This window comes from Mrakia frigida (genome assembly GCF_051309035.1).
Source record: "Mrakia frigida strain ATCC 22029 unplaced genomic scaffold BDY24scaffold_4, whole genome shotgun sequence".
Classification (NCBI taxonomy): Eukaryota; Fungi; Basidiomycota; class Tremellomycetes; order Cystofilobasidiales; family Mrakiaceae; genus Mrakia; species Mrakia frigida.
In genome coordinates, this window is record NW_027481277.1 from 234,826 (window position 1) to 256,957 (window position 22,132).

Sequence of the window (22,132 nt, forward strand, 5' to 3'; positions counted from 1 at the left end):
GGAGAAAGCGGTGTTGATGAGCTTCAGTTTGTCACTCTTCGGACCCAGTTCATCTGTTTCCGCTTCAAAGGACGAGCTGATTGCCGAAGGAGATCAAGAGATAAGAGTGCTATGTATACATCATCGAGAAGTCATCGAGATCGTCCAAGGTCGTAAGAGAAGCGTAAGTAGTAAGGTTGCGAAAGAAGAGAAGAAACAGAAACGAAACGACGAAAAAGCAGAAAACCAAACTCCTCCCGTCCTCCCTCCCTCCGAGAACAAGTTCGTTCCTCATCAGTACTCCATCTGAGTCTTCTCGTCGTCGGTCTCCTCCTCGGCTTCGGCTTTGGCGATGATGGAAGGTCGAGCTGTCGAAGGAACGGAGAACTCTGATCAGTAACTCTCTCTCCTCCCTTCCTCGACGCGTCGCAAATCAGGCACTCACCAGCAGGAGCGAACGAAGGCACGTCCTCGGTCTTCATCTTGGTGGCCTTCTTCTTCGCAGGAGGTCCATCCGAATCCCTCTTGGTCTTCTTCTTCTTGAGAGGGCTAACCTTCGTGGCGACAGCGTTCTCCCAGGCTGGCGACGAAAGAAAGAAACGACGAGTCAGCGCTCAGAAGGGCGAAAAGGATGAAAAGAAGATCTGACCAACCTCCAGTGGTCTTGGCCTCGTGAGGACGTTCCTTCATGAGCTTTCTAGCTGCTCTGAAGGCGTGTCGCTCGACCTTGTTGTCACCAAGGAAGACTGAGGAGGGAAAAAAAGACGGACGAGGAAGGTCAGCTCGGATCGGGGACGAAAGTGTCGAGCAGGCGAGCGCACGGTTATCTTGATGGTAGAAGGTAGCTCCTGATAAGTATGAAGAGAGGAAAATCAGCTTCGAGTGTCGAAGGAGCTGGAAAGAGAAGGCGAGACGAACCGTTCGCATCGAGAAGTTTGGCGATCTCGTTCTCCTCCTTCTCGTCCGTCGTCCCGTTCAGCATGTTGAGGATCGAGTTGAAGTCGGGCTTGTTGATGTCGTCATCTTGAGAGAACTATGAAAGTCAAGAGATCGAGAAGATGGTCAAAACTACGGAAGAGCGAAGGACGAGAGGAGGAGGACTCACCTGCAACTCCTCCTTCGTTTCGTCGAACTGATGCCCAGCAGCGATTCCCTTGACCTCGATCTCAGCCTCGAAGACTCGTTGAGCGGTGTCCTTCATCCCGAGAGCGTCCTCTCGAAGGGAAAAGAGCTGAGAACGAGCGAAGGAGAGAGAGGGGTCAGCGTTCTCGACCACTCAGAAGGAGGCAAAGACGAGCCTCACATTCTTGAGTCCAAACAGCTCTCCCTCGTGATTCTTGTCTCCCATGATCCCAGTGAAGTTCCTCTTCTCCATCGAGGCGTCGTAGCCGATGCTTGCAGACTGCCTTTTGTAGATTTGGCTGCAGGGGCATGGAGAGGAAACGTCAGTCGGCGTTCCCCCACGTCGGCAAAAATGGGACTTACCGAGCGTAGATGGTCTCCTCAATTGATCCCCCAGCGAGAAGCCTGTAAACTTCGACGTCTGGAGAAAGGATAGGAACGATCAGACGAAGGTTCGGACGGAGAAGGCGAAGGGAGTGGCAACGAACCGTTGGTCTGTCCGATTCGGAAAGCTCGGTCCATAGCTTGAAGGTCGTTGGCAGGGTTCCAAGAAGGATCGAAGATGACGACTGCGAAGGAGCGGGTACAGAGGAGGCATAAGAGTCAGAGCAAAAGAGACGGGACGCGGCGGTGAGGATTGAGAACGGAAGAGACGAGCTCACCCTTGTTCGCCGCGGTGAGCTAGTATAATCGAGCGAAAGATGGGAGAAGTCAGCACTCAGAGAATCGGGGAGCAGGGTCGAGACGACTGAGGATGAGGAAGAGGGAAAGACTCACGTTCAAACCGCTGTTGTTTGAAGACGAGAACGGAAGCAATTTCAGTTCAAGCTCGATAAAACGGGGCGAACGTGAGAGAACACAGGATAACGTACACTCCTCCAGTCAGCGTCGAGATCACTGAGACGAGCCAAAAAGTAACGGAGGGACGTCAGATCGAGTCGAGTCGAGCATGCGTCGTCGAACGAGAAAGCGAGAGAAGGAGCGACCCACAAAAGATGTACTGGTTGGGATCGTTCTGAAACTGATCGACTAGCCCCATCCTTTTCGTCGACTCCACTCCTCCGTGCATGAAAAGGTACTTGTAGCCAGCGGCTGAGGGACGAGGGAAGGAAAGGAAAAAGAGATGAGCTCGGGGTCGACTCGACCGCGTCTCTCCTGGTTGATTCTCCCGAGAGGCGGTGCCGCAACTCACAGTCGATGAAGAACTCCAGAATCTTGAGCAGTTTGACGGACATGGAGAAGATCAGAACTTTGTTCTTGTTGGGCTCGTGGTTCGGTCGCCAGGTTTCGAGGAAGTGCTGTTCGTGAAGAGAGAAGAGGGGTTCGAGAGATCAGCTCGACTAGATGCAGGAGCTTCGAGTTCAATACTGAACGCACCTTGAGATGAGGCCATTTCCCACAGAGCGAAGGATCGAGAGACTGCTCGTGGTATCGAACCGCTTCGGGAGCGACGTCGGGAAGGACGACGTTGAGGAGAGCTTTGTTGGCTGCTTTCTGTTGTGGAGTATCGTCCTCCGAAGGGATCACGAGAGCGAGATGGTTGGCGACCTTCCTGAAGATGGCCACGCTATCAAGTCCAAAGCACAAAGCAGAACGAGTCAGCTTGCTCGTCGGCGAATCGAACACGCTTCGACAGGTTTGCGGGACGAACTATTTGAAGATGAGATCGTTCCAGGCAACTCCAGCAACGTTAAATTTGTAGCAGCATTCCTTTCGACTGTAAAAGAGAGCAAAGACATGGTCAGCTTCGGGGAAGATGGGGAGGAGGGGAGGGGAGATGACGAGACTGACGGTTTCTTCTCTCCATTCTCCTTGAACTTCAGGCAGTCGCAGGGTTCGTCCTTCCTGATCATGAGCTGAACGTCTTCCGTTTCTCGAAGTCGATGGAAGCATTCGATTTGCTGCGAGAAGAGACGAAAGGACAAGTCAGCTCAGCGGGTCGAGCTCGTCGAGGACAGGCGTCGTCGAGAACGAGGAGAGCTCACTTTGCGAGTCTGAGAAAAGGAAGCAGATATACGAAGCGTCAGTTCGAGAATGAGATGAAAGGCGGGTCGAGTGATAGCTCACCATGACACAAGAAACGACGAAATCTCTCTTCTTGGGAAGCTACGAGAACGAAGACGGACGGAGGGGAAGAGGTCAGCTCGACTCGAAAATCTCTCGACGAGATGGATCTCGGACTCACCTGATGCGCGATGATAGCTTTGGTTCTACCATCCCAAAAACAGACCCCGACCAAAGAGTCAGCTCGAAAGATCACAGCTCGAGGGGAGAACCGGACGAACCGTCGAATGAAGAACTTGGGCAGGATCTTGTGCTTCCACTGCTGAGCTCGCTGTCGTCCGATGGCTAGATCCTCGGCGGATGCATCTGAAGCTTGAGCCTGTTGGAACAGAGGGAGCAATGAGTTCGAGACAAAGAAGAAAGACGAGACGAGCGAGAACACCGTCGACTCACCACTTTGAGAGGTTCGGAGATGTACTCCTTGAACTGTTGAAGAGTTCCGAGCTGTTCAGGGCAGGACCCTGCGATAAGAGAGAGAGGACTCAAGGCGAGTTCAGTAGAGAGAGAGAGAGAGAGAGAGGAAGGGCGTCAACGGAGAGAAGACTCACAGTTCCTGGAAAGGACGACGCGTCGAGAAAAAGCAGAGCGAAGGGTCAGCTCTTCTTTTCGACGGAATCCGAAGAGGAAAAGGGAGGAACGAGAGGACTCACAAGATAGTCCAGAACTCCTCGAGCTTGTTCTGAATGGCGGTTCTGCAAGAGCACAAGCACAGAGGGAGAGCGAAAGATGAGCGATGTGATCGAGGCTCGAAGAGAAAGCAGCGAGAGAGGACTCACCCAGTGAGACCGAGTCGAACTTTGCAGTCTATTAGGAAGGCGAGGACAAGAAGTTCATCAGTCCTTAACTTCGAAGATAGACGACTCGAGCGAAGGGAAACGTCGACGTCTACTCACGAAACTTGTGAAGGTTGATCGTCCACGTAGCCCTCGGATTCTTGATTCGATGAACCTCGTCGGCGATGATGACTCCCCAGTCCAAATCGAAAAGCTGTAAGCCGAACGCGGGCGAGAAAGGAGCATGAGATCAACGAACGAACGACTCAGACGCGTCGACAAAAAGGAGCGACCGAAAAGAGAGAACTCACCTCGTTGATCTTGTCCGAAACGGTCTCGAACCCGACGATGATGATATCGTACCATCCCATCTTGTACTCCTGAAGGATCCGACTTTTTTCGGTACCTGAGTAGACTCCGACTAAAGGAAGGAAGGGGGGAGAGGACGTCAGTGAGCGACGCGATGAAGAGGAGGAAGAGACAAGACGAGAGATGAGAGACGAACCCGAGAAGTATCCCCACTGTTTCGAAGCCGACATATAGCCCGTAGTCAGCTTCCATTTGAGAGAGAGCAAGAGGAACGAAGAAACGTACGTTCGACAGCTCCCTCGCCCAGTTGTAACAAACCGAGGTCGGAGCGACGATCAGCGCGGTCGGCTGCGATTCCAAAGCCAAACCCAACTCCAAACAAATCAGCAACCGTCCCAACCCAGTTACAAGTAGACCCTCGTTCGAACTCACCCATTTCGATCCAGGTTTCGGGTTCGTCGAACGAATCCCAGGCTTCCAACTGCCGTCGGCCTTCATCTGGGCTGTCCACCTCGTCCTCCTCAGGTCGTCCCTCGACTTGAGTCCCGTCTTGCCCATGATAGCCGAGAGGAAAGAGATGACTGCGTGACGAAAGAAACGAGAATCAAAACGAAGGAGGTCGGTTCAAGACGAAGGACGCGTCGACGCGACCGAAACCAACACTCACCCTGAATCGTCTTCCCCAACCCCATATCATCCCCCAGGATCCCACCTCTCCCCATCTCCCAGCACTGATGCAAGAACCTCACTCCATCCCTCTGGTACTCCCTCAGCAACCTGTTCAACGGCTGAGGCACGCTGGCTCCGTTTTGGTTCTTCGTGAGAGGGAGGGCTCCCCTGGCGAGCTGTTCGGGAGTGTAAGGCGTTGCTTCGACGGGTAGGTAAGCAATGTTCGAGGGGAAGGAGTTGGGAAGGGAGGCGAGGGTGGGTTTGATGGCTGAGATGAGAGAGATGGTGTGTTGCTGTTGACGTTGGGAGAGGGAGAGTCGTTGTTGGGAGCCTTGAAAGTTGTTCTGAGAGTTCTGGGAGGTTGGACCTTGAGGAAGGCAGAGTTCGGGGTAATCCTTCTTCCAAGCTTCGTCCTGATCGAGATCTTCTTCGGTGTCATCGTCGTCGTCGGCGGCGGGTTCGATCTTGACGATGGGGTCGTCGTCCTCTGCAAAGAAACGAAGAGCGCGACATCAGCTCTCGTTCATGAAAACGTCTCAGCCAAAGAGGATGAAATAGAAGCTCACCAGTCTCACTCCCACTCATCTCCTTCTTGATCTCACCAGCAGCAGCAGCATCCTTCCCAGGTTCGCAATCCGACGACTCGTCCGACTCGAAGTCATCCGAATCGTAGTCTCCCGTGAGCGCTCTGAGAGGGTTGGGGATCTTGAGGTCTGCTTTGAGTTTTCGTTTCCCTACATAACACCAAGACCGAGGGGAATCCTGTCAGCTGGAGCTCTCAGGGAGGGGAAGAGAAGGAGGCCGAGATTCACTGTTCTTCGCTCCCTGCTTCTCCCAATCCTCCTGCTTTCCTCTCCCCTTCCCGTTCCCTTTCGCCTTCCCCTTGCCCTTGTTCCTCTTCTCCACCTCCGAATCATCCGTCGTCTCATCCACCTCAACCTTGACCTCCTTCTTCCTCCTCTTGACGAGCTTCTTCTCGAAGTCCGCTCCATTCTCCTCCTCGTCTCCACTCTCCTCCTTCTTGACTCCACTCGTCCTCTTGTTGATCTTCCCACCAGCAGCAGGCTTGGTCGAATCGAGTGACTTCTTCCTTCGACCCTTCGGAGGCGAGATCTTCTCCTCCTTCGGGATCACTCGTTCGTTGAAGTCGTCGTCTGAATCAATCTCGCGCGGGATGGGAGTCGTGCAGAGAACGATCTGTCGAGGTTTCGAAGGCGAGCAGGCTGCACAAGGAAGGCGGGAAGGAAGATTTTAGTACGAGATCGTCGAAGAGGGGAAGGAGGAGAGTCCGATGGACGAACGTTTCGAGCTTGGTCGTGAGTCTGTAGAGGGGAAAAAAGCAAAGGTGGGAGGGGAGGGAGGGAGGATGGTGAGCTTCGGCCCTTTCACTCCACCACTTCTCAGCGCGGCCTCTTCGTTATACTCACTACTGCTACTCGATGAGGGATGCTTGGACGAAGAAGCTACTGCGTTCTTCGACATGGTCGGAAAAAGGAAGGTTTCTCTGTCTCTGCTGTTTCTCGACGGTGACGGTTGGCGGGAAGAGAGACCTCAGGGCGGTGAAAGCGTCGCCTCGATTTTGGACGAGCTCACTTTCTTTCCTTCTCTCCCTCCTTCAACCCCAATCTCGCATGCTAGGAAAGCACCTCCTCTTATCCCTTTCTAAACGACCACAAACTTTCCTCCGACTCTACTCTTCCAAACCGAAAAAACTCGTCAACAACCCCGTTCCCTTCACTCGAGCTCCTCCGCCTCACTCAACTCTCAGGATGTCTGCTCCTCTCGTTCACTCTCCTCCCACCTCGCCTTCAGCCATCCCCTCCGATTCCAAGAAACCTCGTCTGGAAGAACCCTCGGTCGTCGTTGATGTTGTCGACGGAGCAGCTCCTGCTGCTGCTCTGTTGCCTTCAGGGAAGCAACCCAAGGGGAAGAAGAGCAAAGCTCGCAAGGCGAAGAAGGGGAAGCGACTCATGCCGGACGAGGCCATCATGATGGACGTAGAGGTCTTCCTGGGCAAACAGGTCGTAGAGGAAGCTGTAGAGAAGGGTCTCGACTGGGAGGTTCCTGAAGGATTGAAGGAAGGAGAGGTCGTCGAGCTCAGAGTTGGCCAGGTTGGGTCTGGAGGTCAGTTCATTGGCTGCTCTCCCTCCCTCCCTCTTCTGACTTTCTTCATGCTGACTTTTCTTTTGCGTCTCTCGTTGGCTCTACGTAGGTGATGCCCTGTCCATCTACACCTCCACGGACGAACCCTCCAGATCCTGGGCTATCCTCACTCCTTTCGCTCTCCCCAACGAGCTCATCAAAGTTCGGATCCGTCAACCGTCGAGACTCTTCTCAAAGTCGGATCTGGTAGAGATCGTCGAGAGGAACGATGAGTTGAGACTGGTGGACGAGGAGATCAAGTGTAAATACTTTGGCAAGTGGTGAGTTCGGGGTTTCTTACTGCTTCGGGAGCGAGCTGAGGAGAGGGAAGGGAGGGAGGGCTGAAACGAAATTGAGCTCGAGCTGATTCCGGTTTCTCGACTGTTTTCTGTTCGTTCAATAGTGGAGGATGCCAGTACCAGAACATCTCTTACGACACTCAGCTGCTGTGGAAGAGGGATACCGTTACGAACGCGTTTGCTCATTTCTCGAGTGAGTCGTCCGTCTCTCGCCTTCGTTCGAGCTCACACCTCCCTCTCCCTCCCTTCCCTCAGCTCGCTGACCCTCTTCCTTCCTGTCCCTCCTTTCTCAATTAGAGCTTAACCCCTCTCTCATCCCCTCTGTCCTTCCTACCATCCCTTCCCCGAAAACCTACGGCTACCGAACCAAGATGTACGTCCAACTCTTCTCCTCCCTCTCCCTTGCTCACGCGTTTCGTTCGAACTGACCTCGTTTCGTCTCTCTCCATCTCACAGCACCCCTCACTTCTCCTCCCTCCCCGCTCCCATCCGGAAATCTGTCCTCACAGCCGCTGGGATCCCTCTCCCCAAGAAGCACGCCAAAGCAGTCATCCCATCCGCCTCCTCCTCTTCCAAACCCGCCGTCGAGGACGAAGACTCTGAAATGGCCGACGCCAACGAAGCTTCTTCTGTACCTCTGGAGAACGAAGAAGCTGCTGCTGTTGGAGACGACGACGAGATGGCTGGAGTTGAGCAGGTCGACGTGATGGTCCCTACGGGAGGTGCTCCTGGAGGAGGTCGGGGAGACGGGAACAGGTTCTTCCCTCGACCGAATGGAGAGAAGGGGAGGGATGGGGAGGAAGGGGATTATGAGTTCAAGATTGGGTTTGATGAGAGAGGTGGGAGGAGTGTGATGGATATCGAGGTGAGTTCTTCAGTCTTTGGGAGGGTGACGGAGAGAGTGAGAAAGAGAAGCTGACGGGTTCGACGCGTTCTCTTCGTTCGTTCGTTCGTTCGTTCGTTTGATTATACAGGAGTGTGTCCTTGCTACACCGGTGATCAACAAGCACTACACTCAAGAGAGACTTACTACTGCTGCGTGAGTACTCGTATCTCGCTCGAGAAATGGACGGAACGAAACGATCATGCTGACCACGTCGCGTCCTCCTTTCCTTTTCGTTTCGTCACAGCAACATCGCTCTCTTCCCTCGAAACTCGACCCTCCTCCTTCGAGACTCCTCCGACCCTCGATCCTTCGATCCGGAAAGTGGAGTGGCTCCTGACGCGTCTTCCAACATCTGTGTGACCGATCACAAAGGTTCGTCGTTTTCGTCTCTTTCTCGTTTTCCCTCCTTCACCGAAGCTCACTCTTCCTCCCGCCCTTCCTTTTATTATCTCGTCCCTCTACGCTCAGCCACCATGCACGAACGAGTTGGCCCCTTCCACTTCACCTTCCCTGCCGGCTCCTTCTTCCAAAACAACAACTCGATCCTCATTCCTCTCACCACCTACGTCCGAGACGCCATCTTCCCTCCCCCTGCCACCTCCACTCCCATCACCTCCTTCCCTCCTCCAACCCACCTCGTGGACACCTACTGCGGGTCAGGTCTCTTCGCCATCACCCTCTCCCAGCACTTCGAGGTCGTCACGGGAGTGGAGATCGATCCGAAATCGATCGCGTATGCGAAGGCGAACGCGAAGCTGAACGGAGTGGACGAGAAGTGTTCGTTCTTGGCGGGGAAGAGTGAGGAGATCTTTGCGGGCGTGCAGAACGGGGCGTTCCCTTGGGAGAAGACGGCCGTGGTTATTGATGTGAGTCGACGACGCGTCGAGTCGTTTCCGTTTCTTTGGGAACGCAGAGCTGACTTCTTCTCGTCTTTGTTTCCGTTGATGATGCTTCTAGCCTCCGAGAAAGGGATGCGACGAACCTTTCCTTCGTCAACTCATCGACTTCCACCCTCAGACGGTCGTGTACGTTTCGTGCAACGTTCATACTCAGGTGCGTCTTGCCCTTTCCTGTCCCTTTTCCTTCCCCTTCCGCGCTCTCTTCTCCCCGAACTCATCACCCCTTCCTTCCCTTTGCCTTCTTCGTTCGCAGGCCCGAGACATCGGCTACCTCCTTTCGAACCCTCTGAAGGGAGGAAGGAAGTACGTTCTCGAGAGTTTGAGAGGGTTTGACCTTTTCCCTCAAACGGCTCACGTCGAGGGAGTTGCGGTGTTGAGATTGGTGGAGGGTGAGGATGCGGAGACGGTTTCGGTTTAGATGCGTTGATGATCAGTGTTTTGTCTTGCAAGGAGAGGGAGAGGAAGGAGAGAGAAGGAGAGAGGGAACGAGAGAGGGAGGGAGACGGCGAGAGCGAGCTTGCAGAAGATCCAGAGGAGCGGGAAGGTTTCGTTCCGTGGAGAATCAGCTCGATCGTGAGGCTTGTGTCGGTCCTCAGAGAAGGAACCAACGAAACGAAGCATCGACGGAACCAAATACGCTCGAGCTTGAAGTGGAGGGAGAGGGAGGGTGGAGGTCGTCGACGTTTCCCCTCTTCCTGCCTCTCAACGTCCAACACTCACCGAAATCTCCCCATTACGGATTCTCCCAGCTCGTCGTCGGAGGCTCAGCTGTGTAATCGGAGAAGGAGGGAAAGCAGAGAGGACAGAGCTCGAAGGAGGAGGTCTCGACTTTTTCGGTGAGCTCGACGTCTCCTTCCCTCTTCCCCTCTCATCCCGGCCGCTCTTCCCTCTTCGCTGAGCCCAGAAAACTGGAAGAGAGGGATACGAGTTCTAATTCTTCATAGCTAGCTATACGTCTCTTCTGCAGATTCCGCTGCTCAGCTTCGACTCCATGGATCTCCTCGACTTCACCTCCCGCCAGCTCGCTCCCCTTCCTCGTCTGACCTTCTTGCCGTTGCTCGACGGCTTCGGAGTCTTATCAGGACAATCTTTGGCAGAACCATTCTTTCACTCTGATCGGTCTGGATTTGAGCTTTCGAAGGGGAGGGCCTCAAGCTGCTGCATTCGACGGAAGGAAGAGGAAAGAGGAGAAGGAGGGAGGGGAGGGCTGAGCTCGCAGATCGAGCGATCGAGATCAGGGCTTTACATCGCTTCTTCTGTGCTCTGTGTTGTAAATTACCCGTAGCTGACTGAGCTCTTCTTTCGTTCTCTCAGCGAACGTACAGAACCCGCGTTGCCCTCATTCTCCCAACTTTCAACGTCGGCGCTCTCCTCAATTCCGGCTTGACGCCTCTGCTCGTTCGTAGAAGTCTCTCGTCGGCTGCTACTTCGTGTTTTGACGTGCTCACAGGCTATCCCGTTCTATCGAATCTGAAAACGCTTCAGAGGCGTCCAATGCGTGAGCTCCCTCCTCCCCTCAGTCCCCTCGCTCCCTCCCGTCCTCTCTCTCTCTCCTCTTGCCTCTCGAGTCTCTCTCTGATAAGCTAAATGCACTCACTTCTTTCTTTCGCTCTCCACCGAAAACAGCTCAACCTCGTCGCATATCCAGAAGGCCGCTCCCTACCAAGCCTTTGCGACCAGAAGGAGGGAATCAAGATTCACGGATGAACGCGTCTATCTCCCCTCACGTCCTTCCGCCAAGGTCTCCCCTCGTCCAGGATAGATCGTCTCGCATGGGCTTCATATAGGGATTCGCCAAGAGTGCGTTGATAAGATGTGCATTCTCGGTGGAAAGCGACACAACGCGTGAGTTCGTCGTGCAGCTCAGAGCACGTCGCAGAGACTTCGCGATCCCTTTCGTCGTTCTTAAGCTTACAACACCTCCTCTCCCACATTGTTAAAGGAAGACTTTGGTCGTCAAGTGCCGGGATGTTCCGCTATCTCGACCACAATCTTCTTGCCTCGAGTGCGCAACCTCCTCCTCCTTCTCTCCTCTCGTCGCCCTCATCCGAGAATCTCTTGGACTCTGCGGGGGCTATTGACTTATCTTCTCTAGCTTCCTTCGAGAGCGCCGAAGCTTCCCATATGTAGAGTTGATTCGCTGATTATCGTCCTGAGCCTCTACTTCCCTCCCTCCCTCCCTCTCTCCAGCGGATCTCTTCCGCATCCAACCACCACTCTCCCAACACCACTTCCACCTACCTCCTTTCCAAAGATGTCCACTCATCCATCCGTTGGTATCGACGGAGTCCAACCAGATATCGCCATCCTCACCTCCGCTTTCACCGACGCACGAACCAAGAGGGAAAGGGATGGCATTCCCGTCGAAGAGGATCTCGACGACGAGAAGAGATCTCTCGACAGCAACGAGAAGGATCTCGATGAGAAGAGGAAGGTATCCATCCGAGTTCAGCCTGTGGATGAGGAAGGAGTCAGATGGGCAGGAGGAGACGAGACGCTTCAGGCAGCTGGGTTCGTTCCTCAGCTCTCTTGGACTCTTCTCTCGTTGAGCTTTGCTGACCTCTCTATCCTTGATTCTTCTTCATCAGAGACGACGATGACCCTGAGTATGCCAACATCCCCATGATCGTTCGAGAGCTTTGCGACTTCGAGGACGACCCAAGCGTGAGTCGCAGAAGGTGAGAGGACGAATATCTGCTGTTACGAGGGCTGATCGCCTTGCTTGCTTATTTTTTTCTCAGACTCCTATCATGACCTGGCGATTCTACATTCTTTCCGGTATCTTTACCGCACTCGGAGCTTGGTAAGTTCCGCTTCGTCCCTCCAAGAAGGGAGGCTGGCTCGGTCCGAGACGCGTTTCACTGATTCGATCCTACTTTTCCACCATTCGATCCTACCTTTCACGTCCTTTCTACCGCCAGGCTGACACAAATGGGATTCTTTAGGACAACATATATCCCTTACTCAATCTACTTCGTTCAGAGTTCGTCATTCTCTCGGTTCGCTCGCCCTCGTTCGATTCGATCCTGACCTCGCATCTCTTCCTTCCCCAGTCGCTTCTCTCTACTTCGGTCGACTCCTCGCCGCAACTCTCCCCAAGAGGATCATCGGCAGAGGTCGGTTCTCGTTCCAACTTAACCCTGGTAAGTTCGAACGTCTTCGAAATCGATCCTCTCTCCCAGTACTCGTCAGAGCACGAGCTGACGTCCATCTCGACTCGTGCAGGACCCTTCTCGGTCAAGGAACACGTTGCGATCGTTCTTGCTGCCAACACCGGTGCTACCAACAACATGGGGGACTATGTGCTCGGTGAGTCGAACTCCGAAGGCGAGGGAGGGCGAACGCCACTCGACGCGTGCTGACTCTCTTCTACTTTCCCCTTCCTCCTCTCCGTTCCTTCGGCAAAGCTCCTCTCGACGTTTTCTACAACAAGCCCATGAACGGTTGGCTCGCTATCCTCTTCATGTGGTCCGCTGTCTTCGTCGGTAAGCATCCTCCTCTCCTTTTTTTTTCGTTTTCTCGTTCTTTCGTCGAGCGACCTCGAACCCTACTCATCTTGAGCCCGATACTGACCTTGTCCTTCTCATCAGGTTTCGCGTACGCCTCGTTTGCTCGAAGGTTCTTAATCGATGATCCCCAGATCATCTTCCCTCTCAGTGAGCCTCGTCTCACCTATCTCTTCTTTTTTAGAAGCTGGCTCACTGATGCTGTCGCTGTCGCATCTATCACAGCTGTGCAACAAGTCAGCGTTTTCCGTGTACGCACATATCTATCTCTATCAAGCGCTAACTCGAGATGAGGCTGATGGTGAGTTGCGCCTTGTCTGGTTTCGTCGTCGTGTCGCCTTCACGTTCGAGTTACTCGTTGGTGCTGATAACCTGCTCCCTTGCCCTCTTTTCTTCTTGCGTTGCCAACAGTGGAACTACTTCTTCTCGTGAGATATCCGATCTCCTCGTTCCTCCCGTCTCTCGCAGCACGCTGACCTGTTTTTTTTTTCGTCGCCTCTCCCTCCGCTTTGCAGCTACGTTGCGTGAGTTTACAGCTTACTCCCTGCCCCCGTCTGCCTTCTTCGACGCTTTCCCTTCTGCCGTTGACAAGTCTCCGTGAGAGTACCTGTGATGGGAGGTTGGACGAAAACTGACGTCGAAACCTTCCTTTTTCAGTTACATCGGTGCATTTGTCTCCGTGAGCCCGCTCTTTCCTCTTTTTTTCCTTGCCCTTCTTGACTGACTCGTTTCTCTTTACTTTCAGCTCGCTCTATTCCAAGGCCCGATGCTCTGGAAATCGGCGAAGGCCCAGTTCCGAGGCGAGAGACTTCACAAGGATCGAGTGAGAAACCATCGAGCTCATCTGAGCAAGGAAACGGACCCTGATCGTCTGCCGCTTTTCTTTCGTCTTCAGCTTTGCAACCTTATGCTAGCCTACCCTACCGTTCCATGTGAGTTTTTCCTTTCGGCTGATTTGTATCTCTCGCTCGGCCTGACGTTGTTTCTCGCTTTGAACCTCAGGGCAATGGAACGTCGCCTTGTTCGTTATTCCTGTTATCATCCTGATCTGTCTGACAGCGACTGGGATACTGTACATGCCGATCTAGTTCGTCGCATCTCTACTTTCTTTCCTCGTCACTCCCTCTTGATCGGAAACGCGTTCGCTGACCCGTTTCCGTTTCGTCCTTCCTCTCCAGCGCACTCTTCGTCGCCCTCGCTTTCGGAGCAGCCATCGTCGTCCCCATGGCTTACATTTACGCCGTCAGTGGGTGAGTCGTCTTCAGGTCGAGCGGAGGAAAGAAGGAGAGAAAACGCCGACACGTCTGCTTTTCAGCGCTGACGCTTCCCATTTCTTCTTTCAGATACACCACTCAAGTCGGATACTTCAATGAGATCGTTTACGGATATCTCATCAACTGTAGGTAGTCTTCTTTACATCGATCGGGGTCGAGGCTGTACCCAAACGAACGATTTCGAGGCTGACTCTTTCTCCTCTCCTTCGTCCAACAAAGTGGGAGGATCTCGACACCCTATCGGCTCTCTGTCCTACCGAGTCATCTCTGGTCAAGCTTGGTACGAAGCGTGTGCTATGCTTTCGGACATGAAGGCGAGTAGAATCGGCTTTTTTTCCTTTGTTCGAAGGACGAACGAAGCCCGGAGCTGATCGTGCGATTTCTCTTTTTCTTCAGCTCGCCCACTACTTCCACGTCCCTCCCCGTCAGACCCTACTCTCGCAGATCTGGGGAATCGTCATTGGAGTTCCCGTGAACTACCTGACCATCAAGTGGGTCTGTGATACAAAGTCAGTACTTCTTTCTTCGACGGGCAAAGCACGACGACAATTGATTGACGCGCCGTTCTTTCCTTTCGTTCAGGCGAGACTTCCTCACCGGATTGAAGATGGATCCTCAACGACAATGGACTGGTCAAACTGTTATCTCGTTGAACAACCAAGGGTCAGTCAGGACCAGAGCATCTCCAGCTCCCGAGACGAAACGAGTCTGACTTCGAATCTCTCTCTCGACGCTCAACAGTATCCAATTCGCCCTCGTCGGTCCCAAGAGGCTCTTCGCCGACGACGCTTACACTCCCCGTGAGCTAATCTTCCAAGCCTTCGCTCTCGTAGATCCCACTTGACCATCGCTCTCTGGTTCCAGTGCTTTACGGTTTCGTCTTGGGCGCCGCTCTCCCTTTCCTCCTCTACGGTCTTCATCGATTCTTCCCTAGAGCTCGATTCGACCTCTGGTCTGTGACGATCTTCTGCACGAACATGGAGTGATTACATGCTCAACCACGAACGACGCTCACACTCTGAGCTTGTCTTCTCTTTCGCCGTCTGACTTCGTCTCCTCTCCCTCCCACCAGGACGTTCTACGGAAACATCTCCAACAACTTCTTCACCAAGTACCTTCTCGGTTGCGTCAACTTTTACATCAAGAGGAACAAATGTCCGTATCCTCATGCCCGTGCTACGACAGCTCTCCCTTCGTCTCTCGCCTTTTTCGATGCTGACCAGCTTCTCCCCTTCTCCTGTTCAGACGAGTTCTGGAAGAAGTGTGAGTAGCGTTCCCAAACATTGTTTATCCGACGCTCAACGCTGACTATACTTCTCGTTCGAACTGCAGACGCCTACCTCGCGGGAGTGAGTCGAGTCGATCTCGTTCTTTCTCCTCTCGTTCTCTTGCTGACCACCATCACCCTTCCGCTTCTTCTTCCCTCAGGCGGCCGCCGATACTGGGTACAACCTCAACATGCTGTTCTTGTTTATCGCGTTCTCAGCCGTCAAAACGATGTGCGTCTCTCTCCTTTTCCTCTCCACTCCACTCGAGGCGCGTCGTCCCGCTCTCCGTCACTGACCTCCGCCTCCTCGTTCGTCCTTCGTCTTTCAGCAATATGCCACACTGGTGGGGCAACAACGCCGACTCTGTCGAGAGTTGCTTCCCTGCTTCTACCTAGACTTCAGCTCGATCTCTCTTCCCAGACGACCGCGTTTTGTTCCGCGTTTCTTTCCTCTCTGCTCGTTCTCGTTCCCCCTCGTTGTATAGGCCTTTCGAATATACGTCTCCTTTCCCGTAGATTCCCTAGTTGTACCTGCTATAGACCATGGTTTTTCTTTCTCTCTTTATGAGCCTGATCGGACCAACGTTCGTCCTTTCCCTCTCGAGGGCAAAAACGGTCGCCTGAGCGAGAAGCTCGTCTGCCAGTCGAACTCGCTAGATATTCGGTCGCCAGTAAGCTTCGTCCAGACGGACGTTTCTCGCCGAAGAAGGCCTAGCGTCCTTCTCAGGTTGAAGAAGAGAGGACTGCAAAGAAGAGACGCAGCGAGGAGGCAAGGTTTGATCGTTTTCTTCCCTCCCCCGCCCTCGACCTTGGGTTGGGTTTCTGGGATCCATGTCCATTTAGCTCTCTACCGGTATCTGGCATTTTAACTTCAAGGAGAGGTAAACGAAAGAAACCGATTGGCTTGTTGCTTCGAACCTGAACTTTCGAACAACGACGACGCGTCGCGTCCTGTTCCCTCAAACCTGCTCAGAGCTCCCGATCAAAAGGTCTCATCTTGGAAAGCTCTTCCTCTTTTTTCCCTTTCATCCCAACGGAGCTCGATCTCCTTGTCGGACTGGATTCCTGCGTTTCCCCTTCATGAGAAAGAGAACAAAGGAAAAAGGCGGGGTCGGTCGATTGTTGAACGAAGACTCTTCCCTGAAAGTCTGTTTTGTGTTGCTTGGTCGCGTCCAGGCGCGACGAAGAAGATTGAAAAAAAAAGTTCAGAGGAACTGAGCAGATAGAGAAAGAAGATGAGCTCGATTTGATGAGCAGCTTTGTGAAAAGCTACAGAGGGGAAGGGAGGGCTGTCGAGAGGAGCCGGAAGGAAGAAAGTCAACAAGGTTGAAGCGGTCGAGAGAGATCGGCCTTTCGTCTCTTTCTTCTTGCCTCCCTCCCAACTCTCACCCCGTTCCTCCTTCTCCCTTCTCGTTTTCTCGTCCTTTTGGGTCACCCTTTGCTGTCAGCTTGGAGCTCTTCCTTCGTATCAGGTGAGTCTTGGATTCGGAGCTCTATCGAGAAGAGGAGGAAGGGTGAGGAGCTGGAAGGTCGGCGGTCATGAAGGAGAGGAACGCAAGGAACGCTCGTTTTCAGGACGGGTAGCTGGACGGGAAAGCTGGATCGGTTTGAGAGCAGTCTAGACTGTCTCTCGACCTCCGATTGCCTTTCAAGAAGTTGTCCCAGCTGGTCTTCGGACGAGGAAGCAGCCCAAATTTGAACCCCAGTCACTCCCTCCCCTCCCCTCCTCCTCGATCCTCGTTCGAGATGGACGCCGAACCCTACTCGCCTGACCACCTCCCTCCCCTCTTCTCGCCGTCGTTACTCTTCCTGACACCTCCCTCATCCTCGTACTCGTTCCCACCTCCAGTTTCCTTCAAATCAGCTCGGTGTCTCCTTCTTCTTCCCTTCGACGGACGACGACCCCATGTCCTCCTCCGCAATCTCGCCTCCTCCGACGGAATCCTCGAGCATGGCTCTCCTTGCAGCAGCAGCGACAGCAGGGACGGGGAGCGAGCCTAGCAGTGGGAGTGAAGGAGGGCAGCAGTTGATCACGAAGCATTTGGCTCCAGTCAAGAGAGGTGGGAGGACAAAGAGGCCGTCGACGAAAGCTCAGCAGGCGCTCGCGTGAGTTCATTTCTTCGTTCGCTGATATCCTAGGAGCGAGGGGAAGACCTCGGGCTGGCTTCTGGAGAAGCTTTCGAGTGATGGGCTGGATTTCTTCTCTGAAGGAAGGAGCTCGCTTTCCTTCCTTTCCTCTCAAGCCGCCCACCCTTCTCCGTCCTCCGACCTTCCTTTCTTGTCTCTCACCCCTGATAACAACATGAGCTGATCCGCCTGCTTCATTTCTTCCTTCCTTCGTCTTGTACAGTGATAGCACTAGTCAAGCTCGACCTTCTTCCGTCCCTCGAACTCCTTCAGCTCCTTCCCAACCTCGAGCCGCACCTCCTCCTGCTCCTCCCTCCCACGTCGTTCACCACACTCCTCCAGCTCAATTCACTCCCGCTCAGCCTCAGCAGTACTCTCAGCAGCAGCATCAGGGTCCTCCGTCAGCTGGTTGGGAACCTCGAACAGTGTGGGAAGCTCCAGGATCGTCTTCGTCGTCGTCGATGAGTGGAGGACCTTACCCCGGAGGAGCTCAATTCTACGAGCACGGCCACCCTTCGTCCTCGACCACTCCCTCTCACCTCGTACCTCAACAGATGCAGTCCACCTCCCAACCTCAACACTACTACCATCCTTCCTCCCATCCCTTGCACTACGTTTCCTCCCCGTCCTACGTCGATCGATCGGTCTCGCCCTACCCGCTTCCTCCTCGTTCCAATCACTCGCATTCGTCCTCGAACGGTCAACTCTTCTCTCCCTCCTTGCATGGTCCCTACTCCAACGGTCCTCCTTCCCACTACTCTGGAGGACTTCCAATCGCATCTTCTCCAGCAGCTCCCTCTCCTCTCAATCACTACCCTCCTCCTCTTCCCCTCGCTTATCCATCGCACTTCGTTTCCTCCAGCACTCCTCTTCAACCCTTCCACCCTCATCCTCCTCCTCTCCCTTCCCTCCAACAACGAGCATCAACGTCCGCCTCTCCCGCTCCCTCCAAGACGTCGGTCTCGTCCAAGTCGGCTCCCAAAGACAAGGACGGGACGACGCCGAAGAAGACTCCGAGGAAGTACACGAAGAAGGCGGACTACTGGGTTGAAAACGGAGGACAAGGAAGGAAGGGACCCGGGAAGAAGGTTGTCGCTGGGACGAGCGTATCGAGTGCTCCATCGTTCGAGAACGGTCTCGCTTCCTTCTCGACGACGACGAAGGAGATCGCTCCTCCCACTCCTCCTCCCTCTGGATCCACTCCCGTCCCCTCTCGTCGCCTCCCTTCCCTCTCGTCAACGGAAACCCTCGTCGCCAAAACCGAGTCCGTCGGATCTGAAGCTGGAGGAGAGCTCGCTCGACTTCGCTCGGAGGAGGAGGAGGAAGAGAAGGCGAAGGAGGAGAAACGACCTGGGTGGTTGAAGCGATCGAGGAAGGAGGGAAGGAAGGGAAGAGGAGTCGAGGTTGCTCAGGCTGAGGGAGCAGGTCAGGGAAGGAGGTTGGATCTCTGGCAACCCAAGACGCCCGTGGCCGACAATGGATCGTTCGCTTCGAGCAGCGAGGAAGCCACGAGGACGAGCGGATCGCCTCCTCCCAACAACAACCCGACTCGACTCATCTCCCCTCTCTCCCCTTCTCGACGAGCCAACAAACCTACCTCTTCCTTCTCCTCGATCCCTCGAACCGTCTCAGCACCCACTCTCCTCACCTCCTCCGACGGAAAGGCTTCCCTCTCCTCGACCCAGATCCTCGCGTCCGAAATGGCCTGGCTCGTCCCTCTTCACCCTCGTCACGTCCAACCCAACACCTCTTCAACCTCCATCTTCGTCGAGGAGGACGAGGAGACCAAACTCGCTCGAGAGGAGAAGAAACGACGACGACTCCTCGCTTTCCAGAAGGACGGGATGGACTTCTTCGCCAGTCCGGAGACGGAGAGGACGAGGTCACTGTCGAGGTCGCAGAGCTCCTCGAACCTCGTAGCAGCTAGGGTGGTGGGAGTTGGGCGAGTGGCGATGGGAGCTGGGACGTTGAGTGCGATGGAGGAAGCAGGGACGGCTCAGAAGGTGTCGTCGCCTACGAAGGGGAAGGGGAAGTCGGTGGAGAGACCGAGAGGAAGGATCACTCGTCCCAACTGGCCGGAGAACGTGTATCCTTGGGGAGAGCCGGAGAGGGAGAAGATCGAGGCTTTGGGAGAGGAGAGGAAGATTACGATGTCGACCGTTCAACGATACCTCGAATCCAGCGACGACGACGATTCGGAGGAGGAACAGGATCGATTTCCTGCCAACCCTCTCAACGGACACGACTCCTCCTCAGCCGAACGAATCATGACGGTCCCAACTCCCTCGTCTTACATGGAACTCTCGTCGTCTCGAAGGGGAGGGAAGTCGTCGTACGGACTCATCGGGGACAACATCAAACGAACCCGAGTTCGAAGCGTTCGTTCGTTCGCCAACCTCGGTCCAAAGTCGTTCGATCCCTCGGACGCTCGACAGGCTCTCCTCCTCAAACGACAAGCCAGCTCGACCTTCTCGATGTCGCAGTTCAGGCACGTCGTCTCTAAGGATCTTCGAGAGAGACGTCAGGAGGAGCAGGAGGAGGACGACTCGGCGGTCATCGGATGCATCTGTCGAGAGGAGATTGATGGAGACGGAGGGATGGTCGAGTGTGATAGCTGTCAGACCTGGCATCACCTCGACTGCATCGGTCTCGACGAGGAAGACCTGGAAGCAGAGTGGTTCTGTTGGAAGTGCGCCCCGGGAGAGCAGCTCTCGGTTCCGTACGAAGACGAGGAACCTCTCTCGACCAACGCGTCGTCGGCTCTCCTTCGAACTCCCAACCTCCAATCCGCTCAGCCCAACTTCACCAACAACTCTCCCTCCATCGCTCTCTCCCCAGCACAATCCCTCGCTCTCGCTCCCTCGCCCATGTTCGGAGGAAGGACGAACGGAGGAACTCCCATCCAACGATTCGGAACTCCTCGACTCGTCTCCTCCTCCTCCTACTCCTCAGCAGCCACTACCATCCCAGGCACCACTCCTCACCCAGCTCAATCTCCTCAGTCCTCCCGTCCTCGTCACCCTCCCTCCCACGATTTCGGCGATTCCATCGGACTTGGAACTCCCTCCTCCGGTCCCTCTCGCTCCTCCTGGGACTCTGGTCGAAACCTCTCTACTCCCAAATTCGGAGACTTCGATCCAGCCGACGATCAATTCTTCGACCTCACTTCCACTCCCTCGAGGCATCTCGGACGAGAACTTCCCTTCGGAGGAACTCCCAACTCTCGAAAGAGAAGCGGACCCGGAGCCTTTGGTCGTCTCGCCTTCACCACTCCTTCACAAACCCAGGAGTTCTTCCACGGTCTTCAAGCCTCTCCTCGAATCCCCTCCACCTCCGGACCCACTCCCTCTCTTGACCACTACCCTTCCAGCGTCGATAGCTCAGGACCTCTCTCGCCTTACCAACCGTCGGCGAGGTGGTCGGCAGCTCATCCCTCCCCTTCCGTCTACGGTCAGAATCGACAAGCATCAGCTTCGAGGACATCTCTGTTTGGAGGAGAGGGAACCACGCCGAGAGCTAGGATGATTTCCAAGTCAGCCATGGCGTCGGAGCCTTACGGATCAGTCGGGACGGGAGAGAGGAGGGTGAGGGAGCATGTGAGGTTTGGAGAGCCGTTGGGAGACCCGATGAAGGAGCAGCAGCAGCAGCAGAGAGGGCTGGTATTCGGAATGGGTCAGGAAGAGTTTGGAGCTGGTGAGTCTAGTTTCTCGATCTCGTTTCGCTCGCCGTCTCCCTCGTTGCGTCGCGTCGTTCGGTCGTTGATCTTTCCTTCTTCCCTCCTTCTTCTTTTCCCTTTCAGAACTCTGATGAAGAAAGCTAGACTCACTCTAGCATCACCATATCACGATACACATCACTCGGAAGGAAACACCACCTCATCTCTACACGGACGGTCAACGACTCCTCTCCCTCTCTTTCATCAACCACGACGAACGAAACCCTCCCTCATTCCTCTTCACGTTCACGCCCCTTCCCTTACCGATAATACTCCACGCCTTCTTTCTCGTCTTTACCTACCCTTGCGCATCGTTCCTTTTTACCCATCACGCTCTTCGGTTTCGCCTCCCTCCTTCTCCCACGTCGACCCTTCGTTCTCTCACTTTATCCTATCCTTCATCGTTTCCTGCCTCTCTACTTACCTCATCTACACTCGAGCATTTTCTTCTCTTATCCTTCTTCCCTCTCTTGCACTTCTTTCGGTCGTCTCTCTGCGTCTCTCACTTTGCTCGTGCTTGTTCTTGCTCTTGCTTCTTTCTTCTTTAGCACTTGACCTCACTCTTACACCTTTCTACTCCTCTTATCACCTCACTTCATTTCGATTGTACTCGGTTTGCGTTCTCCACTACTTTGCCTTTGCCTGTCTTTTTCTTGTTTCTCGGTTCATTCGCCTTCGGTCGGTTGCGGTCTTCTTTCATGGCGCGTTCTCGTTTCTTGCTGCTGCTTTCGGGGAGGCGACAGGGAGGAAGCGAAGGCGTTGTTGAGCTTTGGGGGGGCTTGGGTTCGAGGCCGGCAGGAGTGATGAAGAGGAGGGGAGGAAGAAAGCAACTCAGCGTTCGAGACGAAAGAGGGAGAACGAGGAATCGAGCCGGAATATCCTCTCGGGAGGGAGTGGGTTCAGCGCTAACCCCGTGCGAGGAACATTGCGAGATGATCATATGTAATGTGAACGAGAAAGGAAAGGGTTCAGAGAAGAAGAGACGAGACGCCTTTCAATCGCTCGAACGCGTCCCCTCTTCTTTGCCTCGAGATTCGACTTCCGTCGCTTGAAACCGGCATGGAGGTAAGACAAACAAACGTAGAAACGAACGAGAAAGAT

General features: G+C 54.3%; 7 protein-coding genes across 7 annotated transcripts; 5 read left to right on the forward strand and 2 right to left on the reverse strand.

Moving 5' to 3' along the window:
• Nucleotides 1-120: 120 nt before the first annotated feature.
• On the reverse strand, nucleotides 121-5,542 carry BDY24DRAFT_377829 (DEAD/DEAH box helicase). The gene is made up of 32 exons (XM_076638829.1): nucleotides 5,483-5,542; nucleotides 4,915-5,403; nucleotides 4,680-4,828; nucleotides 4,533-4,595; nucleotides 4,444-4,459; nucleotides 4,250-4,359; nucleotides 4,059-4,152; nucleotides 3,942-3,969; nucleotides 3,816-3,857; nucleotides 3,714-3,718; nucleotides 3,559-3,626; nucleotides 3,387-3,484; nucleotides 3,287-3,311; nucleotides 3,169-3,207; nucleotides 3,087-3,095; nucleotides 2,893-3,002; nucleotides 2,753-2,818; nucleotides 2,479-2,668; nucleotides 2,294-2,399; nucleotides 2,092-2,193; nucleotides 1,974-1,998; nucleotides 1,879-1,888; nucleotides 1,764-1,782; nucleotides 1,590-1,670; nucleotides 1,465-1,522; nucleotides 1,283-1,400; nucleotides 1,085-1,210; nucleotides 898-1,012; nucleotides 801-827; nucleotides 633-725; nucleotides 425-559; nucleotides 121-347 (listed from the first exon to the last, which is right to left on the reverse strand). The coding sequence occupies exons 1-32, from the start codon at nucleotides 5,499-5,501 to the stop codon at nucleotides 274-276; spliced, it is 2,709 nt and encodes a 902-aa protein (XP_076499827.1). The 5' UTR covers nucleotides 5,502-5,542; the 3' UTR covers nucleotides 121-273.
• On the reverse strand, nucleotides 5,524-6,450 carry BDY24DRAFT_377832 (uncharacterized protein). Its single transcript, XM_076638830.1, has 3 exons — nucleotides 6,344-6,450; nucleotides 6,218-6,238; nucleotides 5,524-6,139 (listed from the first exon to the last, which is right to left on the reverse strand). The coding sequence occupies exons 1-3, from the start codon at nucleotides 6,396-6,398 to the stop codon at nucleotides 5,682-5,684; spliced, it is 534 nt and encodes a 177-aa protein (XP_076499828.1). The 5' UTR covers nucleotides 6,399-6,450; the 3' UTR covers nucleotides 5,524-5,681.
• A 436-nt stretch (nucleotides 6,451-6,886) lies between these two features.
• Nucleotides 6,887-9,560, forward strand: TRM2 (tRNA (uracil(54)-C(5))-methyltransferase; the record flags this gene model as incomplete). Its single annotated transcript, XM_076642676.1, has 10 exons — nucleotides 6,887-7,040; nucleotides 7,129-7,339; nucleotides 7,462-7,550; nucleotides 7,655-7,730; nucleotides 7,814-8,258; nucleotides 8,332-8,396; nucleotides 8,488-8,615; nucleotides 8,712-9,109; nucleotides 9,201-9,296; nucleotides 9,396-9,560. 10 exons carry the CDS (start codon nucleotides 6,887-6,889, stop codon nucleotides 9,558-9,560), a joined length of 1,827 nt encoding a protein of 608 aa, XP_076499829.1.
• On the forward strand, nucleotides 9,403-10,620 carry BDY24DRAFT_200598 (uncharacterized protein). Its single transcript, XM_076636458.1, has 2 exons — nucleotides 9,403-9,978; nucleotides 10,457-10,620. The coding sequence occupies exons 1-2, from the start codon at nucleotides 9,569-9,571 to the stop codon at nucleotides 10,527-10,529; spliced, it is 483 nt and encodes a 160-aa protein (XP_076499830.1). The 5' UTR covers nucleotides 9,403-9,568; the 3' UTR covers nucleotides 10,530-10,620.
• Nucleotides 10,621-11,396: 776 nt separating this feature from the next.
• BDY24DRAFT_412164 (OPT family oligopeptide transporter) lies at nucleotides 11,397-15,585 on the forward strand (the record flags this gene model as incomplete). The annotated part of the gene is made up of 27 exons (XM_076643027.1): nucleotides 11,397-11,653; nucleotides 11,731-11,806; nucleotides 11,884-11,945; nucleotides 12,088-12,125; nucleotides 12,196-12,285; nucleotides 12,368-12,451; nucleotides 12,550-12,627; nucleotides 12,733-12,798; nucleotides 12,874-12,899; nucleotides 13,060-13,076; nucleotides 13,164-13,172; nucleotides 13,306-13,327; nucleotides 13,394-13,471; nucleotides 13,544-13,580; nucleotides 13,651-13,735; nucleotides 13,827-13,898; nucleotides 13,992-14,047; nucleotides 14,142-14,263; nucleotides 14,319-14,413; nucleotides 14,505-14,585; nucleotides 14,664-14,722; nucleotides 14,787-14,904; nucleotides 14,995-15,077; nucleotides 15,168-15,185; nucleotides 15,255-15,271; nucleotides 15,351-15,421; nucleotides 15,519-15,585. The coding sequence occupies 27 exons, from the start codon at nucleotides 11,397-11,399 to the stop codon at nucleotides 15,583-15,585; spliced, it is 1,884 nt and encodes a 627-aa protein (XP_076499831.1).
• Nucleotides 15,586-16,953: 1,368 nt separating this feature from the next.
• Nucleotides 16,954-21,375, forward strand: BDY24DRAFT_200651 (uncharacterized protein). Its single transcript, XM_076636459.1, has 3 exons — nucleotides 16,954-17,295; nucleotides 17,540-21,009; nucleotides 21,116-21,375. The coding sequence occupies exons 1-3, from the start codon at nucleotides 17,096-17,098 to the stop codon at nucleotides 21,121-21,123; spliced, it is 3,678 nt and encodes a 1,225-aa protein (XP_076499832.1). The 5' UTR covers nucleotides 16,954-17,095; the 3' UTR covers nucleotides 21,124-21,375.
• BDY24DRAFT_377840 (uncharacterized protein) lies at nucleotides 21,048-21,964 on the forward strand. The gene has a single exon (XM_076638831.1). The coding sequence runs from the start codon at nucleotides 21,123-21,125 to the stop codon at nucleotides 21,795-21,797; it is 675 nt and encodes a 224-aa protein (XP_076499833.1). The 5' UTR covers nucleotides 21,048-21,122; the 3' UTR covers nucleotides 21,798-21,964.
• The last annotated feature ends 168 nt before the right edge of the window (nucleotides 21,965-22,132 follow it).

What these genes read in the sequence shown, in the direction of transcription:
- BDY24DRAFT_377832 (XM_076638830.1), bottom strand. Translation starts at nt 6,398, where the DNA reads ATGTCGAAGAACGCAGTAGCTTCTTCGTCCAAGCATCCCTCATCGAGT. An exon ending in TCCCTCATCGAGTAGCAGTA is followed by an intron (nt 6,239 to 6,343) that starts GTGAGTATAACG and finishes TCCCCTCTACAG; the next exon opens with ACTCACGACCAAGCTCGAAA. An exon ending in CTCACGACCAAGCTCGAAAC is followed by an intron (nt 6,140 to 6,217) that starts GTTCGTCCATCG and finishes TTCCTTGTGCAG; the next exon opens with CCTGCTCGCCTTCGAAACCT.
- BDY24DRAFT_377840 (XM_076638831.1), top strand. Translation starts at nt 21,123, where the DNA reads ATGAAGAAAGCTAGACTCACTCTAGCATCACCATATCACGATACACAT.
- BDY24DRAFT_200598 (XM_076636458.1), top strand. Translation starts at nt 9,569, where the DNA reads ATGATCAGTGTTTTGTCTTGCAAGGAGAGGGAGAGGAAGGAGAGAGAA. An exon ending in AGGAGGTCTCGACTTTTTCG is followed by an intron (nt 9,979 to 10,456) that starts GTGAGCTCGACG and finishes TCGTTCTCTCAG; the next exon opens with CGAACGTACAGAACCCGCGT.
- BDY24DRAFT_377829 (XM_076638829.1), bottom strand. An exon ending in TCTCCGAACCTCTCAAAGTG is followed by an intron (nt 3,485 to 3,558) that starts GTGAGTCGACGG and finishes CTGTTCCAACAG; the next exon opens with GCTCAAGCTTCAGATGCATC. An exon ending in CTTCTACCATCAAGATAACC is followed by an intron (nt 726 to 800) that starts GTGCGCTCGCCT and finishes TTCCCTCCTCAG; the next exon opens with TCTTCCTTGGTGACAACAAG.
- BDY24DRAFT_200651 (XM_076636459.1), top strand. Translation starts at nt 17,096, where the DNA reads ATGTCCTCCTCCGCAATCTCGCCTCCTCCGACGGAATCCTCGAGCATG. An exon ending in AAAGCTCAGCAGGCGCTCGC is followed by an intron (nt 17,296 to 17,539) that starts GTGAGTTCATTT and finishes CGTCTTGTACAG; the next exon opens with TGATAGCACTAGTCAAGCTC.